The following is a 17,047-nucleotide window of genomic DNA, read 5'->3' as shown; positions in this document are numbered from 1 at the left end:
GCTTTGATTATCAAGATTACAAATGAATCATGCTTACTTAGGTTGGTCATAACTAATTTTTCTATGTTTTAGTTTACTCTACTTTGTTCTTTGGTATTTAATGGGCTATAAATTAAGATATATTATTTATCTTCCTTTAAAAATAAATAATTTCTTGAAGTTACCCTAATCATTTTTTTTAAACTTGATCTATCTATTATTATTTCTTCATCTTCGTCTAATAAAAATTACGTCAATTTATTCAACCTAGTTAAGTTTATAACCTATTCATGCTTGCGAAAGCTAAAAATATTTTTGACATATAAAAATTAGCCCAACCCCACGACAAAGAATAGTCACCACGGCTGGTTTATATCTAAAGTTAAAAATAATTCAACTAAACAATTAAGTTTTACTCATGACATCTTTTTTTTTTTTTCAAACTCTAGATTCCAAAAGCATTCGAAGTAACTTAGTGTGTGTGTGTGTGTGTGTATATATATATATATATATATATATATAGAAAAACGAACACGTCATGAATTAGGCTGGAAGCAGCCCACCCCTAAACGAACAAGAAAACAACTACTTAGAAAGTAACCAAGAACATTAATTATGCCATTATACCCCTTTAATCAGAAATATCTTGTCAGGATTGACACATCGGCGTGATTCGTTCTAGTATATTTTACGAATCAATTCAATTTTTCCAGTTGTTTTTCTTCTAGAGATTGAAGAGACGTCTACCAGCCAGATTAAAAAAAATGGTTTTTTGATATCTGGTTTTGTTAGTGAGCGCATTGGTTTTTACGTTTTAAAATCTCTTTTAAAAGAAATTAAATTTTTTATTTTTTTTCTATATTTTAAATCAATTTTTTAATGTTTTTATATCTTTTTAATGTGTTAATGTCAAAAATAATTTTTTTTAAAATTTTTTTTGATATATTTTCAAACAAAAAATACTTCAAAAGATAATCGTTACCACAATACCAAATGGACTCTTGAAAGAAAACTTATTTAAATTCAAAATCTCGGCTGTTAAACTTGGTCTAGAGTTGGGTTGGAAAAAAGGTTTTAAATTTGTGCTTCGTGTATCAAAATAATATTTTTTATATATTTTTTATTTTTGATATTAGCACATCAAAATAACTAAAATTTTAAAATATAAAGGTAAGTGATCACTTTACTTTCAAGAAAAAATGGAAAAGAAATCCCAAAATATTATTTTCAAAAACATCAAAAAATATATTGAACAATGCTCTCGTTTAATGCGGTTAACCTTATTTGGTTTTGTATTCAAAAGATTTTAAAAAAAATATTTAATTTTTTTTGTTTTTTTGTTTTAAATTAATATATTTTCGATGATTTTAGATCATTTTAATGTGCTGATAATAAAAATAATTTTTAAAAAATAAAAAATATTATTTTAATATATTTTTAAATAAAAAATACTTCAAAAAAATAACCACAACCACACTCTTAATCAATCGAATACTTTACCCCTTGTTATCACAATGCAGACAAGAGAAAAAAAAACAAAGAAAAAAAGCATTAGTGTTGGCCGGCAAAAGAATCATAAAATGATAGTATGATGAAGGACAAATCTATTAAGATGAAGCTAAGCTAACCCCTCTATATAAACCAAGGTTGTCAATTTCGTTTCGGTAGGTGTTTCGTTTTTTCAATTGGAACGGAATGTTTCAGTTTCGGAGTGTTTCGGCGTGCCGTTTCGGGGTTGTACTGTTCATATATATATATATATATATATATATATATATTCAACAAACATAATTCAAATTCAAGATAAATTAATTATAAATTATGCAATACAAACACAATGCCAAACAAATATAATTTCAAAATTTAAAAAATTTCTAAATAGTCAAGATTAAATAGATCTTTAACTTAAAAGTAATTCAACTTAAACAAAATATCAAAATATTATGAAAGTAAAATTTTTTAACACAAATATTTTAAATATAAAGTTAGGTCAATGTTATTAAGGCTAATGAAATCTAAAGCATCCCTTGTTTTGCTCAAATTCCTACAAAGTATAAACATGAAAAAAACAACATGAATATAAACCATATATATTAGTGATAAATCTAATTTTAAAAAATTAATATCATTGTTAATGAAAATAGTAATAATAATTTTTAATGTTATTATTAATATCATTATTATAGAAAATAGTAATAAAAAAGAGCTTTTTATAATTGGGTGGTTTAATTAATTAAATTGAATAAGGTTCAATTTGATTCAATGGCTTTTCAAGAGCGGAACGGAACATGTGGAATGGAACAGGAACGTTTCGGGCGGAATTTAGCCGAAAAATCCGGAACGGACCGAGATTTAAAATGAGATGAAATTTGTTCCGTTTTGTTCCGTTTTTTAAATTGGTATGGAATGTTTCGGCCATTCCGGACGGAACGGAACGGAATTGACAACCTTGATATAAACAACACAAAAACCATCTTCATTTCTACAAAAACCAGGATTGTATTTCGATTCTTTCCATTGATTTGCTAGTTATACAAGCATGGGTTCTCTCAACAACAAACCCCATGCAGTCCTGCTTCCCTACCCAGCACAAGGCCATGTTAATCCCTTGATGCAATTAGCCAGACTTCTGCATTCAAAAGGTTTCCACGTAACTTTTGTCAACACTGAGTTCAATCATAGACGCTTAGTCCGGTCTAATGGGCCAGAGTTTTTTAAGGGCTTGCTGGATTTTAGGTTCGAAACCATACCTGATGGATTGCCCCCTTCCGACCGTGATGCTACCCAAGATATTTGGGCCCTGAGTGATTCTGTCAGGAAAAATTGCTTGGATCCATTCAGAGAGCTATTAGCTAAGTTGAATTCATCACCTGAGTTGCCTCCTGTTACTTGCATTATCTCTGACGGGCTAATGAGCTTTGCAATTGAAGCTGCGGAAGAACTGGGCATCCCTGAGATTCAATTCTGGACTGCCTCAGCTATTGGTCTGATGGGATTTTTGCAGTTTGAAGAACTTGTGAAGAGGGGCATTGTTCCGTTTAAAGGTACATTTTACTCCTTCAAAGCACTGTTTTTGCTTTTTAGGCAGAATCAAGAGGAGGCAAGCAAGGCTCCGGCCCTGTAAAGAAAAAATGTGATGACTGATTATGTAGGTTTTTTTGCTCTTAGTAATAATGTAAGAAGATGTAATATTTAAATAGGTTACCCTTCTAATAGTAAATATATTTGGTGTTCACTAACTTTAAAATTATCCACGTGTGGAAAGAAAAAATATAAAGTTATAAATAACTTTTTTAACTTAATGGATTTTATCATTTTTTCTTGCAGCTTAATATAAAAGGTAAAATACCAAAATATAAATATAAATAGCAAATAGAAAGATTGAAGTAGAGCGCTATTAATTAATTCTTTTTTCATCAAACAAATCAAGGTAATTAAGCATTGCTAACCCTAAATTTAAAATTTATTTTTGTTTTGTTTTGAGATATTCTTTAAGAATTTGATGAGATTTTTTTATAATTCTATTATTTTTGTTTCTTTTTGTTTTTTTGCTCGGATCTACTAGTTTTACCAAATTTGTTTTTGAATTCGTGTTATAGTGATTTTTTTTTATTAATTAGATATAATTTATTGGTTTGTCTTGATTATATTTTTTTATGTTTTGTTTTTAGCAGAACTATCAAAATTATTAATTTTTTTCTCACGATGAAAATGAAATTAACTTTATCGTTTTAACTCAATTTAATATTGTTCAAAACCTTTTACTTTGTGTAAAGATTATTATATGTTTGTATTTTTTTTACAACTTACGTATAATAAATTAAAAAATATTATGTTTTGTTATATTAATTTTGAGCTCCCCTGATAATAATCCTAGCTCCGCCATGTTCCAGGGGACTATTTGTTATCAGAAAACAACGTATGGGTTCAATGCTGAAATCTTTAGGAAGGATCTTGATACCAGTATTGTATTGTTCTTAGGTTTACGAGGATTCCAATGCTGTCAAAGTATGGGTTTTTTTTTTTCCTTTTTTTATTAGTTGCGTCATAGAGTGCACTCCCTTTTTTTAGCCTCTTTTGTTTTGGTCGCAAGCAAAATTCCAACAACTATTCACATTTTGTTCTGTTCTACGTAAAGTATTATATATTTGGCTCAGCATCCTTGACTCCCCCCTGTGTGACAGGATTTCTTTGTTAATGTCTTTCAGATGAAAACTTCATTAATGATGGAACCCTTGACATGCCTCTTGGTTGGATCCCTGGTGTAAAACACATTCGCCTCAAGGATATGCCAAGCTTGATCCGAACCACTGACCCTGATGACATAATGTTGAAGTTCATGAGTGATGAAGCACAAAATTGTTTGAAAGCTTCTGCTATTATCTTCAACACATTTGATGAGATTGAACATGTGGTGCTAGAAGCAATTGTTACCAAGTTTCCTCGCATTTATACTATAGGCCCACTTTCTTTGCTCGGAAGGAACATGCCTCCAACACAAGCAAAGTCACTTAGGTCTAACTTATGGAAGGAAGACTTGAAATGCTTTGAATGGCTTGATAAACAAGAGCCAAAATCAGTGCTGTATGTGAATTATGGTAGCATAACAGTCATGACAGAACAACAGTTCGAAGAGTTTGCGTGGGGGCTGGCAAACAGCAATCATCCATTTTTATGGATAGTTAGGCCTGATGTGGTGATGGGAAATTCTGGATTTTTACCAAAAGAATATCACGAGGAGATCAAGAATAGAGGGTACCTAGCACCCTGGTGTCCTCAGGATGAAGTACTTTCTCATCCATCAATTGGAGCTTTCTTGACACACGGTGGATGGAATTCTACCTTGGAGAGTATATCTAGTGGTATACCTATGCTTTGTTGGCCTTTCTTCGACGAACAACCGATGAATTGCCGGTACTTGTGCACCATTTGGGGCATTGGTATGGAGATTAACCATTATGTAAAGCGCGAGGAAGTTGAAGCCATTGTTAAGCAAATGATGGAAGGGGAGAAAGGAAAGCGGATGAAAAACAATGCTTTGCAATGGAAGAAGAAAGCTGAAGCTGCAGCCAGTATTGGAGGCTCATCCTACAATAATTTCAATAAATTCATAAGTGAGGTGCTGCATTTTAAAGGAAATATTCACTGATCTTAAGGAATTAAATCTATCTCACATTTCTGTGGAATCCATCCCGTTGATTTATTCCACAAGAACGAGAGAGGGAAGTTGTTGTACATTAATTAGCTATATCTGTGCATTATGGGAATTAATAAAACCTAGCACGAACAAAACCAGCAAAGGATTGTATTGGTTTTGGTTCGAGATAATCAATTATCTCTGCCTCCAAAGGACTGAGTCTGTATGGTTCTTGTGGTAGCAAGTACTATTCTATTCTTGTATTAACTATTTTGGGTGAAAAAAAGAATATGGGACCTGTTATTCAAATTCAGAAGCAAGGCACGTCTGGCCAACTCATACAGGACCACAAAGCCAATAATGTCTACCATTTTCGACGGTTCCAAAATCATGTTTGTTAGCACAAAATCAATCTTTAATCACTTCTCTCATTGTCTTCACACTTTAGGTTATGTCTCTTTTCATTACATAGGTAAACACTATAAAGAGTTGAAAGCTTCTCTGGCTGAGTTCACATTTTGTCTAATTCCAAGAAAAGAAATCCATCATTACAAGTTTTATATGATAAAAACATGCTAAATTCCTCAGGGAAAAAATTAGGGGCAAACTAGAATTTGTCCTTAAATTGCTGGGTATGCAGTCACCACCATTGCAGCAGAGAAATTCTGTAGATAAAAGGGATGTCATGCTTGTCAATGCTGGACAATAGAGATTGAACATCATATTACTCCTGACTGTCCCAACCAGTCTTCAATGCTACAAATTAAGTGGAAAAAGCACAGAGCTATCGGACTACTTGAAGCGCACTTCCATCTCTCAGCTTTCATTTGTATGTGCTTTATATGGTGAAGCATACATTTTGTGAAATGCTAGAGATAGAAAAACTCATTATTACAATACCATGTTTTATTTTTCTGGTTTCTAGCCACAGCAAAAGGCCTCCATGAATTTTTCCAAGTTATTGTAAGATGATCCTCCAATATCGATAGCTACTTCTACTTTATTTTTCCACTCCGAAGCATTTTGCCTAATTGGCTTCCCACCGTCCCCTTCTGTCATTTCCTTAACAAGACTGTCGGTCTCATCTCGCTTTACATCATGATTGACCTCTATTCTAATCTCCCATCTGGTGCATGATTATCGGCAATTGGTATGTTGATCAGCAAAGAAGGCCAGCAGGTTATTGGAACGCCACTGGATATAGTTTCCATTATGGAATTCCACCCACAATGTCTTAGGAAAACACTAACAACTGATTGACGTGCAAGAACTTGATCCTGTGGAAACCAACTTACTAACAATCCTCTGCAATCAATTTGCTCCAAAAACTCTTCTGGCAAGAATGCAGAATCACCCATCACTACATCAGGAATGATTTCCATCAAAACGGCTGTTTTCTATTTGCCAGGCCCCAAGCAAATTCTTTCAAGTGTATGGCTGTCATCACTGTCACCCTTCCATAATTTATGTGCACGACAGAATTAATTTCTCTTTTATCAAGCCAATCAAGACAGTACGAATCTTCTTTCCATAAACTTGAACCAAGTGACTTGGAGTTACTTTCAGCTGGGATATGCTTTGCAAGCAAGGGAAGAGGACTTATTGCATAAATGTTAGGGGACTTGGTAGCAGTTATAGCCTCTAAAGTTCGATTAATTTTCTGCTTCTGATCCCATAAAATCAAACATTATTTCATTGTTTGAGGTTCTGATAAAGGTTGGCATGTCGTTTAGTCGGGTGTTACTCAAACCAGGGATCCGATCAATAGGTGTATCGCCATCTCGAATAGAAACTTTCTTTTGAAAAAATGAAAGGATGAATTTTGTCCTTGCTTAATAGAGAAGTAGACAGGGGGGCATACCGCATGCCATCTTGGATAGTAGAAAATAGCTGAAGCAAGAGAAGTAGAGAAATACACACGTTTGAATGAAATGATCCCTCTTCTCGCGAGGTCACTGAGATGTAAATATCCCATGAAGCTACAAGCTGAGGCTGACCAAAACTGAACCTGGGGAGTGGTAAACTCTTCTGCAGCTTTTATGCAAAAGCTCACGATTCCAGCAGAGATTATGGAAGTACAGGAAGCACTTTAGATGATGAATTCAACTGCGTGAGTAGCTCTTTAAATGGGGCCAAACAATTTTTCCTTGTTGAATCACACAAGGATGGAACATCTTGTGTTGCATCAAAATCAGATGGTGGCAAAGGCAAACCATCTGGTATGGTGCAACCAGAAATCAGGCAGGCCTTTAGTAGAATCTGGTCCTCTGGACCTGATTAATCGCCTATGGTTGAACTCTGTGTTAACAAAGGTTATGTGAAACAGTGAAAGCCTCTTGAGTGTAAAAGCTTTGTCAGGTGCATCAGAGGGGTAACATGGCCTTCCCAAATTTTGAAAAAGAAGGGAAAGATTCACGATCGATTTAGCACCACATGCATAGACATTTTCTGTGGATGGATAATGTAAAATTCAATGATGTCGTGTCGTAGAAAATAATTTTAGGTGTCTCAATCGTTCAATGGATTCCTAGTCGCAGAAGTTTGTGCGGTGGAATTGATTTCTATCCTATTGCCCTTGCTGTAACCTGCATGCTTGTGTGAGGTGGAGGAGCAGCTTCTTTTCTTGGCTATCTGCTATCAACTGAAGCTTGGCCAGTCAAACATGAGGAGTATGATAATTTGTTTGTTCTTGAGTTTTGTGATGTCTTCTTGATCTCAAAATTTGCCTGAGCATCTTCATTTGACATTGAGTAGTTGAGTTGTCGAGGGAAAATGACATGTCCAGAACAGAGGACTAGAACAGGTGCATTAATGGACCTTGGACAGTTGATACTCGCTGCTTCCTCATTGCCAGAGCACAGATTTGGCATGACAAACTCCATCACTAAATTCTTCTTTTTCATGTTAAAATGCGTGAGGTATTGTTCATCCAAAAATAATAGAGATACAAATATCTCTCTCTCTGGTTCAAGCAGTTAACATAGTTCTTGATCAGCAACATTGTAAGATATAATTTTTCTGCACAACCAGATGCTACAGACTTGTTGAGAAGAAAATGATCCCCCCAAGCAATATAGTTCTTGTGTGGCTGTGTGCGCAAGAGAGAAGAGGAGACGAAAGTATGACCTGTATCACATCTTGCAATCAAATTTCCTTTCATCTTTATAATTGATGTGAATGAATAATTAAATACTCGACTATTTGTTGATGTTACGATTATTTCCTACCATCATACACTGTTTTGGAATAGACCAAAGGGATGATTTGAACGAAAATACAATACAATGGTTGATAGGAACCTTTTGAATAGTGATTTGCGGCATACAGCCGACGCTTTGTGTAAACTCTACGGGTTCTGAATATTTCAATCAAGCAAAATGCTGAATTTCCTAGCTAGCTGGCAGCAGCAACATTTTGAAGCAACAACTCTAAGTCTTTTAATCTGCACAGTTGAATACTGGATTCGATATCAACGAGAAGAAAGGTGCAAAAAGGTCCACTGTATGCAATAACAATTAAATACGCATCATACCTCACATTACTCAAATCAGGGTAAATTGCTATAGCATCTTTAAAATCCTGAAATGAATGAGAAGTTGACGTATTAATTATCAATTGCAAGCAAGTAGCAATGTACGTGACAAAGTATTTCTCCTTTTCCTTTTCAGGACAGCTACAGAGGAGGGAAACAACTAACCTGATCAGCTGTTGAAGGAGTGTAAGTGATAACACATGACATTCCAGCTGTTGTTGCCGCCTAAACATGCAAATTTTAGTTTCTTTTAGCTTTTGATTTTTCTATATTTAATTTTATCATTTATTTCTTTCAACAGAGTATTGCATGCTAATGTACTTATTTAAGCTTCAAATGAGCAGTGGTCGAACAGAACGTCAGAACACAATTCTCATGTGTATAAACTAGTGATAAAGCAGTCTATCATTTGCATGACTACCTCCATAATATTTTATTATTTTTGTGAATCAATATGATTTTCCACCAAAGAAAAATAATACGTATAGCTATCTTTGACTCAAATCAAAATATCTTGGTTTGAAGTCAATCAAATCTTAGAATTTAGATATCTACCTGTAGACCAATGACACTATCCTCCACCACCAAACAATCCCTCTCCGACACACCAAGCCTCTGCGAGGAATAAAGTTTCAGAATAAATCCTGATAGAGTCCAAGTAGATTAAAAGACGACATGGCTACATGGATAAGCTAAATTGCTGAGTACACCTGATTTATGATTCATGTCATGTTAACTACCTCGGAAGCTGTCACATAAATTGATGGATCTGGCTTCTTTTCCTTAACATCATCACCTGCACGTAAAAATAACAAAAGAACACTATATGGATCATAATAATAAATAATAAACAAAAAAAAACAGAAAATGAAAGTGGTGAACACTAGAAAAAAACAGAAACAACCTAAAAATTGACTTATTTTACTGAAACCAGACAAGGTGGAATGAAAGCAACATGTTCACTTAAATAAAAAAATATCCCTGATGCACCAATTCACCATAAGGTATCTCATAAAGAAGTGAAGAGTTTAATTTAACGAAAAGTTTCCAAACACAAAAGTAAATAATAATAATAATAACAATAATTCACTTGCAAGAAATAACAGTAAATTAAACCAAATAGATACCATCTAATGTTCAATAAGTCTTGCATATCCCATGACTAAGGACATTAGACATGCCAAATTTTAAAGTTGTCGATTGTTGACGTACCTGCAAGAAAGCAATCAAGGCCTTGAAACCGCTCCTATAACAAGGAAGAAACAAGAAATGAAAGAATAGAAGTGGTTGAAGCATAAAAACAAGGACACTTTCTAATTGTATAGTGGTGAGCAATATTAGAGGACCTACCATTCCTATAAGGTTCTCAAGACAGAGTATAACTGAACTTTTAGTTGCTGCAGAGCAAACAGCCAGCTTTTTTCCCTAAAAAAGAAAGCAGTAAAAGAATTCAGTCACAGCATGCAACACCAAGGAACATTATAGAATTCCTTAAAACCAGTAAAATCATGATAGAAAAAAAAATAAAGCATAAAAGAGAAACAAATAGAACAAACTATAGTTCACAAAACACAACTGGGATGTTCTTATCAGAAACCATTTTCGTTACGAATGAAGAGATACATATCGAATGAGTTAACTCAATGAAGTTTGATAGAAAAAAGCATGTAGCATGACAAGCTATTACATTTCTCAAAATGGTAAAAATGCTAACTTACAGCAGCCTTAGCCTCATCCATCAACCTCAAAACCCCAGGCCTAGGCTCCACCTGATGAAAAGGATAATGTAGTCCATAACATCATCATCCCAACAACAAAAAATTAATAAAAAGAAATAAAAAAGAAATGGCTCCTTACAGTTCCAGATTTGATTATTTCTTTGTACCTTTCAGTTTTCCAATCCTGTAACGTTTTACAAAATTTCACTTGTAAGAGAAACTTAAAACAAAGGAATCTAAGCATTAATTAAGACCTGAAGAGTATCAATCAGCTTAGCACGGCTCTCATCATCCTCCGGTGGCTTCTCAAATAGGTTGGAAGACGGCCATCCATGCTCCTTAAAATACCTAATCATCAAAACCAAATTATTTATTTATTTGTTGAATCTGGTAATAATAATAGTAATAGCAGTAATGAAAAAAATAAAGAGAAGAAGACCATCGCATCTTAGGTTTGCCACCACCGATACGATTCTGGAGCACATCATAGAAATCGGGAGACCAATTGAGAGGGAGAGAAGAAGAGCAGATAACATTGAAGTGAGCAAAAGCGTCATTATAAGCTTGGCGATGGAGGTGTTCAGATTCTAAAATCACTCCATCGCAGTCAAATATTAGAGCTTCAAGAGAAGCTGAAGCGGCAGAAGAAGAGACGATGTTGAGGTGACGAGAAGGAGGAGAGTAATGTTGTCGCTGTCGTTGTTTTATAGCGGTGGTTTTGAGGTGGAAAGGGAAGAGAGTAGGGGATTGAGAGAAAGAGAGGAAGTTGGAGTGAGAGATTAGCAGAGAAGAAGCCATGAGCAGCGAGTGACTGGCTCACTGGTCCGTCTCTGTGTCTGTGTGTGTGGAGGAAGGTGTTTGTTTTCTTGGGATGTGAAAGTGGCGGTCTGGGAGGCTTTGGCTTCTTTTTTCTCGTTTTTTTCGTGTGGCTGTGCTTTTGAGAACGCCTGCGAACGCGGCTTCCGCGCGTTATCAAGATTTTTGAATTTGTTTTTTTTTTTTTGAATTAATTGTTTATATATATTAATGTAAGGCTGGCCCAAAAATAAAAACCCGGTCTAAAACTTAAGTAAACTTTCCTTAAAAATGAGTTAGGCCCCGTTTGTTTGCAGGAAAGTAGTTTCTTTTTGGAAAGTGAATTTCGGGAAAAGTGAATTCCAGAAAAGTATTTTTCGATGTTTGATAGTGTAATGAAAAATAAGTTGGAAAACACTTTCCAGTGTTTGGTTATGTTATGAAAAATGAGCTGGAAAATAACTTATTAATGTTTTATTTTTTCAAGTTTATTAATAAAATAATGAAGAACAAATCTTACAAATTAAAAAATTGAATGAGAATGAAATTGAAAAAAAATATAATTTCATAAATTATCTCAAATAAAATAAATAATAATCAAAATAATAGAGATCAAATCTAAAAAATTAAAAAAAATAAAAGGTGAAGAAATTAAAATAATAATAATTAACATTTCATAAATTATTTCAAATAAAATAAGTAAAAATCAAAAGAATAGGGACCAAATTTGATAGATAAAAAATTTCAATAAAAAAATGATAAGAAAAAAGCAAATAGCAATTATAAAAATAAGGACCAAAATTAATATAAAAATTAAATTTTAAGAGATGAAATTGAAAAATAAATATTCAAAACAAATTATATATAGCAATCAAAAGTTTGAGGATCAAATTTGATATAATTAGCAAATAATGACATTTCTAAATTTTTCACAACTTCCGGAAAGTGTTTTCCGCCCAAATTTTTCAGGAAAACACTTTCCTGAAAACCAAGCCAAATTTTCCTTTGACTGAAAAGTGTTTTCCGTTGACCAACTTTTCCAATAGCAAACAAACACAAGAAAGTTTGGAAAGTGATTTCCCGGAAACCACTTTCCGGAAAACAAACACGGCCAAAAGGAAAAACACTTTTCTAGAAATCAAACCAAATTTTTCTTTGACTGGAAAGTGTTTTCCGTTGACCGAAAAGTGTTTCCGTTGACCAGAAAGTGTTTTCCGTTGACCGGAAAGTGTTTTCCGTTGACCAACTTTCCTAATGGCAAACAAACACAGGAAAATTTGGAAAGTGATTTCCCGAAAAATGAATTTCAGGAAACAAACATGGCCTTAATTTAGGAAAGAAGATTAGAACTGCAGCAACAGTCAAGCAATTAATAAAGTTGGTTTCTGTTAAATGAGGATGGACAGTGTCCATTTAAACAATAAGGTTATTTTCATCTTTTTCTTTCTATTTGGATAGTGAAATGATGGTTGTGTCCTTAAAAGACAAAAATGGATAAAGTGTTATTCAGGGATTATTTTATCTTTTTATTTTATCTCTTTATTATATTTATGTTGTCTCAGGGAAAATTTAATCTTTTACTGAATGTAGTTATATATATATATATATATATATATATATATATATATATATATATATAAAGAGTAGCTAACAAATGCATAGCACGCGGCAAATGCTTCACTGTTTTCAGGCGGCACGTGCATATGCTTCCAGCAATCAACAACAAGCTTTTTTGTTTTTTAATTTTTTCTTTCAATCTTGATTTTCATGCATGATACTTCAGAACTTCAAACTAGCCCTTCAAATTATTTTTTATTTGGATTTGATCTCTTTTTTTATATTTTTTTATTTGACATGGTTTATGGTTTATGGATTTGGAATTGTTTTTCAATTCATCCTCCTTTAATTTTTATATCAAATTTGAACTCCATTTTTTTAATTTTTATTTATTTTATTTTAGATTATTTTTTGAATTGAAGATTTTTTACGATTTTATCCCCTTTCATTTTTTTTCCAACGTGATTTGATCCCTAATTATTTTGGTTTGGCATATTGTTTTTTACAATTTCATCGTCTAACATTAAATTAGTTGGTAACAAAATTTCTTGATTAAATCCGGATTTAGGATTTTGAAGGTTGCGAGTTTGGGGGGTTATTTCAAGTTTAGAAGATTCAGATAGGTTTGCTTCTTTTTTTTCCTTTTTCTAAGCTGATTTTTTTTTCAATTTTATCCTTCAATATTTATTTATTTTTCAGTTTCATCCTCTAATTTTTTATTTGGTTTTCATTCTTTTAATTGCTATTTATTTTATTTTAGATGAGTTTTAGAATTAAAGCTTTTTTACAATTTCATCCCCCTTCAATTTTGTTCCAATATTATTTGATCCTTATTTTTTTGTTGCAATTGTTTTTGCTTTGACAAGGTTTTAAATTTAGATTTTTTTTATTTTATCTTTAAATATTAAATTTGTTGAAAATTGAGCTTCTTGATTGAACTCGAGTTTAAAATTTCATTGGTTACGAGTTTGAATGATTAACTCTGGTATAGGAGATTTGCATGACTTGCTTGTTTTTTTGTTTTTCCTTTTTTAAGCTAATGATTTTTCAATCTCATCTTTCAACATTTATTTATTTTTTAATTTTGGACTCCATTTTTTAATCGGTCTCGAGGTTAGATGAGACCCAGTTAAGGCCCAGCTAGAAAACGAATAAAGGAAGGAAAAAAAAAGACAAATTATCCAACAAGGTAGTCCATTGTTTCACATTATGATTGTGTACATTCCCCGAGTCAATATAATGTGTCGCTACCTTTTCATTTCACTCCCTAGATTTTTTTTTGCAGTTTAATCCTTTGATAGTCCATTGTTTAACATTTAAGCCAGAGTTAGGCAGAGGTTAAAATAATAACGATGTTAAATTGTTTTTTAACCAGATTGTCATTTAAACAAAACGATCATTTTTTTCTTGATTCATTAAGTTGAACAAGCTACACCAACATTTGTTTTCATTTTATTAACACCTATGATGGCTGATTAGTTTTTTCTGATGCATTGGTCAAGTTTTTTAATCCTTATTTAAAATATGTTATCGTATCATAAAAAAAAAGCAACACTCAAATTGTTTTCAATGCTGTCGTTAAATTTTTATCTAGCCCACAGCGAAGCGCAAACCTTATTCCTATTTACAACTAATTTACTAAAACAATATGTGGAATTATTGTAGCTATTGTAGCCTTTCTTAGTATTTATGTAGACAATAATTTTCAATGAACAATTATATTTTTTTTATTTGCATAATGAAATTTTATTTTATTTTTACAATTTTACCATCTCAAGTTATGATGTATTTGTTTTATGTGTTAAGATCTATTTCTCTTTTATATGCTCCCGACGAATGCAAAGTATATAAGAAAATTTTGACATTGAATTAAGATCAATACTATGAAATGGAACATTAGCTTATAGTTTTTTTTTTAATAAAATAACAATGACTAAAAATAAATAGAGCGTTTTCCAATTTAAATGTTCCAAAGGAGTGAGAAAACCATAATCTAGTCCCTAAAATCTTAATTTACCTATATTTAGTCCCTTTGGGTTTAGGATTTTATATTTCAATCCTAAACCTTTGTCGTTTTTCATAGTCTTGTTTTTAAGTATTGAGAGAGCAGAGAGAGTCTTGGGAGAAGAGAGTAAGGGGATGCTCAACCACATTCCAATAAGGAAGAAAAAAAAAAATCTTCGATTCAATAAGTTTGTTTTGCAGTGAGGAGTTCTATGGATGTAATTTGAAACTATTATATTTCCATAAAAAAATAGATTGAGGCTCAACAAAAATTTTTATTTGTTCAATTTTAAGTTTTATATCAATTAAAAGGTGTTTTAAAGTTGAAAATAAATTTATTAAAATTTCTATAATGTTTTGTTAGTGTATATATATATATACATTTATAAATTAAAATTGAAAATAAATTTTTAAATAAAAAAATATGCGCTTCAATTCTCATACAAAACCCTAAATTTTTTTTTTATTTTATCCATCAATATTTTTTAACTGTTTCTAAATTTAGAATACAATTTATTATAAATAAAATAATTAAAAGGTTTATAATCTTCTATGGTAATATTAAATAATATTTTGTAAATTATTTTATTCAAATCTAATATTTTTTAAAATTCTCAAATGAGAATAAAATATTTACTTCATTGTTCATTATAAATTTTATATATAATTCTCTTAAATTAATTATCATTATATTTTTTTCCTTCAATAATACAAATTATGATAATTTTTTATTTGAAAAACAATGTTTATAATTTTAAAAAAATGTTTTCATAAAACATGAATAAAGAAAAACAATTTTAGTTGGAAAAGACAATTTTTCCTTTATGAAAATTTATTTTAATTGCTTTTTATATATGAACAAGAGAAAAATTTACCTAACAATATATACTTGTTTATCCGGAACTTAATTGATGTCTACTTTACAAATATCTATTTTAAGTGCCACAATTAAATAAAAATAGATTTAAAAAACTGCCCCAACATCAGGCGGATAACAAGCAAGTATATACAATAACACCACCTCATAACTCATAATCCTGCAAATGAACACAAATAATTACAGTACCCCTAATGTTATTGTAACTCAGCTGCTTCAGTTTTTCATCAACCTTGCAAGAGAATTTTCCAACAGAGGAAAAGAAAGGGGTCCATGACCAAAAGGCATAAATCTGTTACATGGAGCGTGGATAGTTTGTGCTGCGTCAGTTCAAAAGAAGCCTTTTACTCACAGTCATGGAACTCTACAACATTGCTACAAGGTTGTGCCTCCACCATCTGACATAAGAGATGCAGCGGCGGCTGCGGCGGTAGGAACAACCCCTGTTGAAACACCTGGTTTTGACAAGTGCAGAAGCCTGCAAAATAAACACCAAAAGTTTCAGAAGAATTATAATTCATCACCGACAAAATTCAAAAGAAAAGCCCTTTCTACACCAACTATGAGGAATGCTAGTCTAGGAAGTTTCCAATTGCACACCAATGACCCTTGCTATGGGGTAAACATATAGGAAACTGTCCAGAAGGGATTGCAACTATTCATGTAAGGGTTCATAAAGCTTACGGTGCAAGATATTCGCAGAAAGACGACACTGCAGCAGCAACTTCAGAATAATTTTCAGACGTTGCAGGAGCTGTTACTTCTACCACCTGTATACCAAGGGTTACTGGCACAGTATCATCAATGGCATGTAGTTTTAGCATCTTATTAATAGAAGACACTGTGACAGTTATCCAAGCACCCCTTTTGAAATGGAAGGCGGACCCAACTCTTAGCAACTCATGGTCTAATTTGTAGCCAAGTGCATAAAACCATCGAAGCACATTCTTGCTTGCTCTGCTTTCAACCATATTCCTAACCAGAACTGAGATTTGCTCAGCACCAGCACCCCTCAGCGCACCCCCAACATGTTTGACCGTCCTATGGCATAAAAGAGACTATAAAGAAAGCAAGAAGCACACAGGCATCTCGAAGCATAATGAAAACAACTACAAATTTCAACCATTCGGAAAAAAATCACTTATCTTACCAGGGTTCAGGATGCTCAAGATTACACAACAGTCGAACCTCTGAAGTCACATGCCCTGAGAAAAGGAGCACAAATTTCCATGTTAGCATGGAAGATTCCATAGATATCTACTTAAAGAAAAAAAACTCCAAGACAAGTCCTGATATTTGATATATATTCTGTTTCTGGGTCGACGAGCTTCTATTGATATGTTTTCAGCTAACTATTAACTATAGAAAGATGATTTAAACTATACAAAGAAATGAATATAGCAAACTTGAGATAATGATGCTGAGGGAAAAGGTTTTGACATCTTTAC

General features: G+C 32.6%; 3 protein-coding genes and 1 pseudogene across 5 annotated transcripts in view; 1 reads left to right on the top strand and 3 right to left on the bottom strand.

The window, feature by feature from the left end:
• Positions 1-2,518: 2,518 nt before the first annotated feature.
• On the top strand, positions 2,519-5,128 carry LOC133673313 (linamarin synthase 2-like). Its single transcript, XM_062094050.1, has 2 exons — positions 2,519-3,023; positions 4,188-5,128. The coding sequence occupies exons 1-2, from the start codon at positions 2,519-2,521 to the stop codon at positions 5,126-5,128; spliced, it is 1,446 nt and encodes a 481-aa protein (XP_061950034.1).
• Positions 5,129-5,602: 474 nt separating this feature from the next.
• Positions 5,603-7,998, bottom strand: LOC133673312 (linamarin synthase 2-like; annotated as a pseudogene).
• On the bottom strand, positions 7,998-11,322 carry LOC133673061 (haloacid dehalogenase-like hydrolase domain-containing protein At4g39970). Of its 3 annotated transcripts, XR_009834948.1 has the most exons (12): positions 10,806-11,322; positions 10,621-10,714; positions 10,506-10,550; positions 10,367-10,417; positions 9,999-10,073; positions 9,861-9,894; positions 9,389-9,444; positions 9,204-9,263; positions 8,814-8,873; positions 8,649-8,695; positions 8,416-8,573; positions 7,998-8,242 (listed from the first exon to the last, which is right to left on the bottom strand). XR_009834948.1 is itself a non-coding variant. In XM_062093682.1 (11 exons), exons 1-11 carry the CDS (start codon positions 11,162-11,164, stop codon positions 8,510-8,512), a joined length of 945 nt encoding a protein of 314 aa, XP_061949666.1. In that variant the 5' UTR covers positions 11,165-11,322; the 3' UTR covers positions 8,255-8,509. The 3 variants fall into 3 exon arrangements, 2 of the variants coding, with proteins under 2 accessions (XP_061949666.1, XP_061949667.1); XM_062093682.1 differs by lacking the exon at positions 7,998-8,242 and having other exon boundaries at positions 8,255-8,573; XM_062093683.1 differs by lacking the exon at positions 7,998-8,242 and having other exon boundaries at positions 8,255-8,558; positions 10,806-11,319.
• A 4,270-nt stretch (positions 11,323-15,592) lies between these two features.
• Positions 15,593-17,047, bottom strand: part of LOC133673062 (mediator of RNA polymerase II transcription subunit 18) — a 4,135-nt gene continuing 2,680 nt past the window's right edge. The window contains exons 4-6 of the mRNA XM_062093684.1: positions 16,750-16,804; positions 16,284-16,640; positions 15,593-16,077 (exon numbers count right to left, since the gene is read on the bottom strand). Of these exons, the coding sequence (XP_061949668.1) occupies positions 15,975-16,077; positions 16,284-16,640; positions 16,750-16,804 (515 nt within the window). The 3' untranslated portion in view covers positions 15,593-15,974. The remainder of the gene's footprint in view (positions 16,078-16,283; positions 16,641-16,749; positions 16,805-17,047) is intronic.

The sequence above is a fragment of the Populus nigra genome, chromosome 14 (genome assembly GCF_951802175.1).
Source record: "Populus nigra chromosome 14, ddPopNigr1.1, whole genome shotgun sequence".
Lineage (NCBI taxonomy): Eukaryota > Viridiplantae > Streptophyta > Magnoliopsida > Malpighiales > Salicaceae > Populus > Populus nigra.
Note: the sequence above shows the minus strand (reverse complement) of the source record. Positions and strands in the feature narration are given on the sequence as shown.

What these genes read in the sequence shown, in the direction of transcription:
- LOC133673061 (XM_062093682.1), bottom strand. Translation starts at nt 11,164, where the DNA reads ATGGCTTCTTCTCTGCTAATCTCTCACTCCAACTTCCTCTCTTTCTCT. An exon ending in AGCTGATTGATACTCTTCAG is followed by an intron (nt 10,551 to 10,620) that starts GTCTTAATTAAT and finishes AAAACGTTACAG; the next exon opens with GATTGGAAAACTGAAAGGTA. An exon ending in ATAGTGTCATTGGTCTACAG is followed by an intron (nt 8,874 to 9,203) that starts GTAGATATCTAA and finishes TTGCATGTTTAG; the next exon opens with GCGGCAACAACAGCTGGAAT.
- LOC133673313 (XM_062094050.1), top strand. Translation starts at nt 2,519, where the DNA reads ATGGGTTCTCTCAACAACAAACCCCATGCAGTCCTGCTTCCCTACCCA. An exon ending in GGGCATTGTTCCGTTTAAAG is followed by an intron (nt 3,024 to 4,187) that starts GTACATTTTACT and finishes AATGTCTTTCAG; the next exon opens with ATGAAAACTTCATTAATGAT.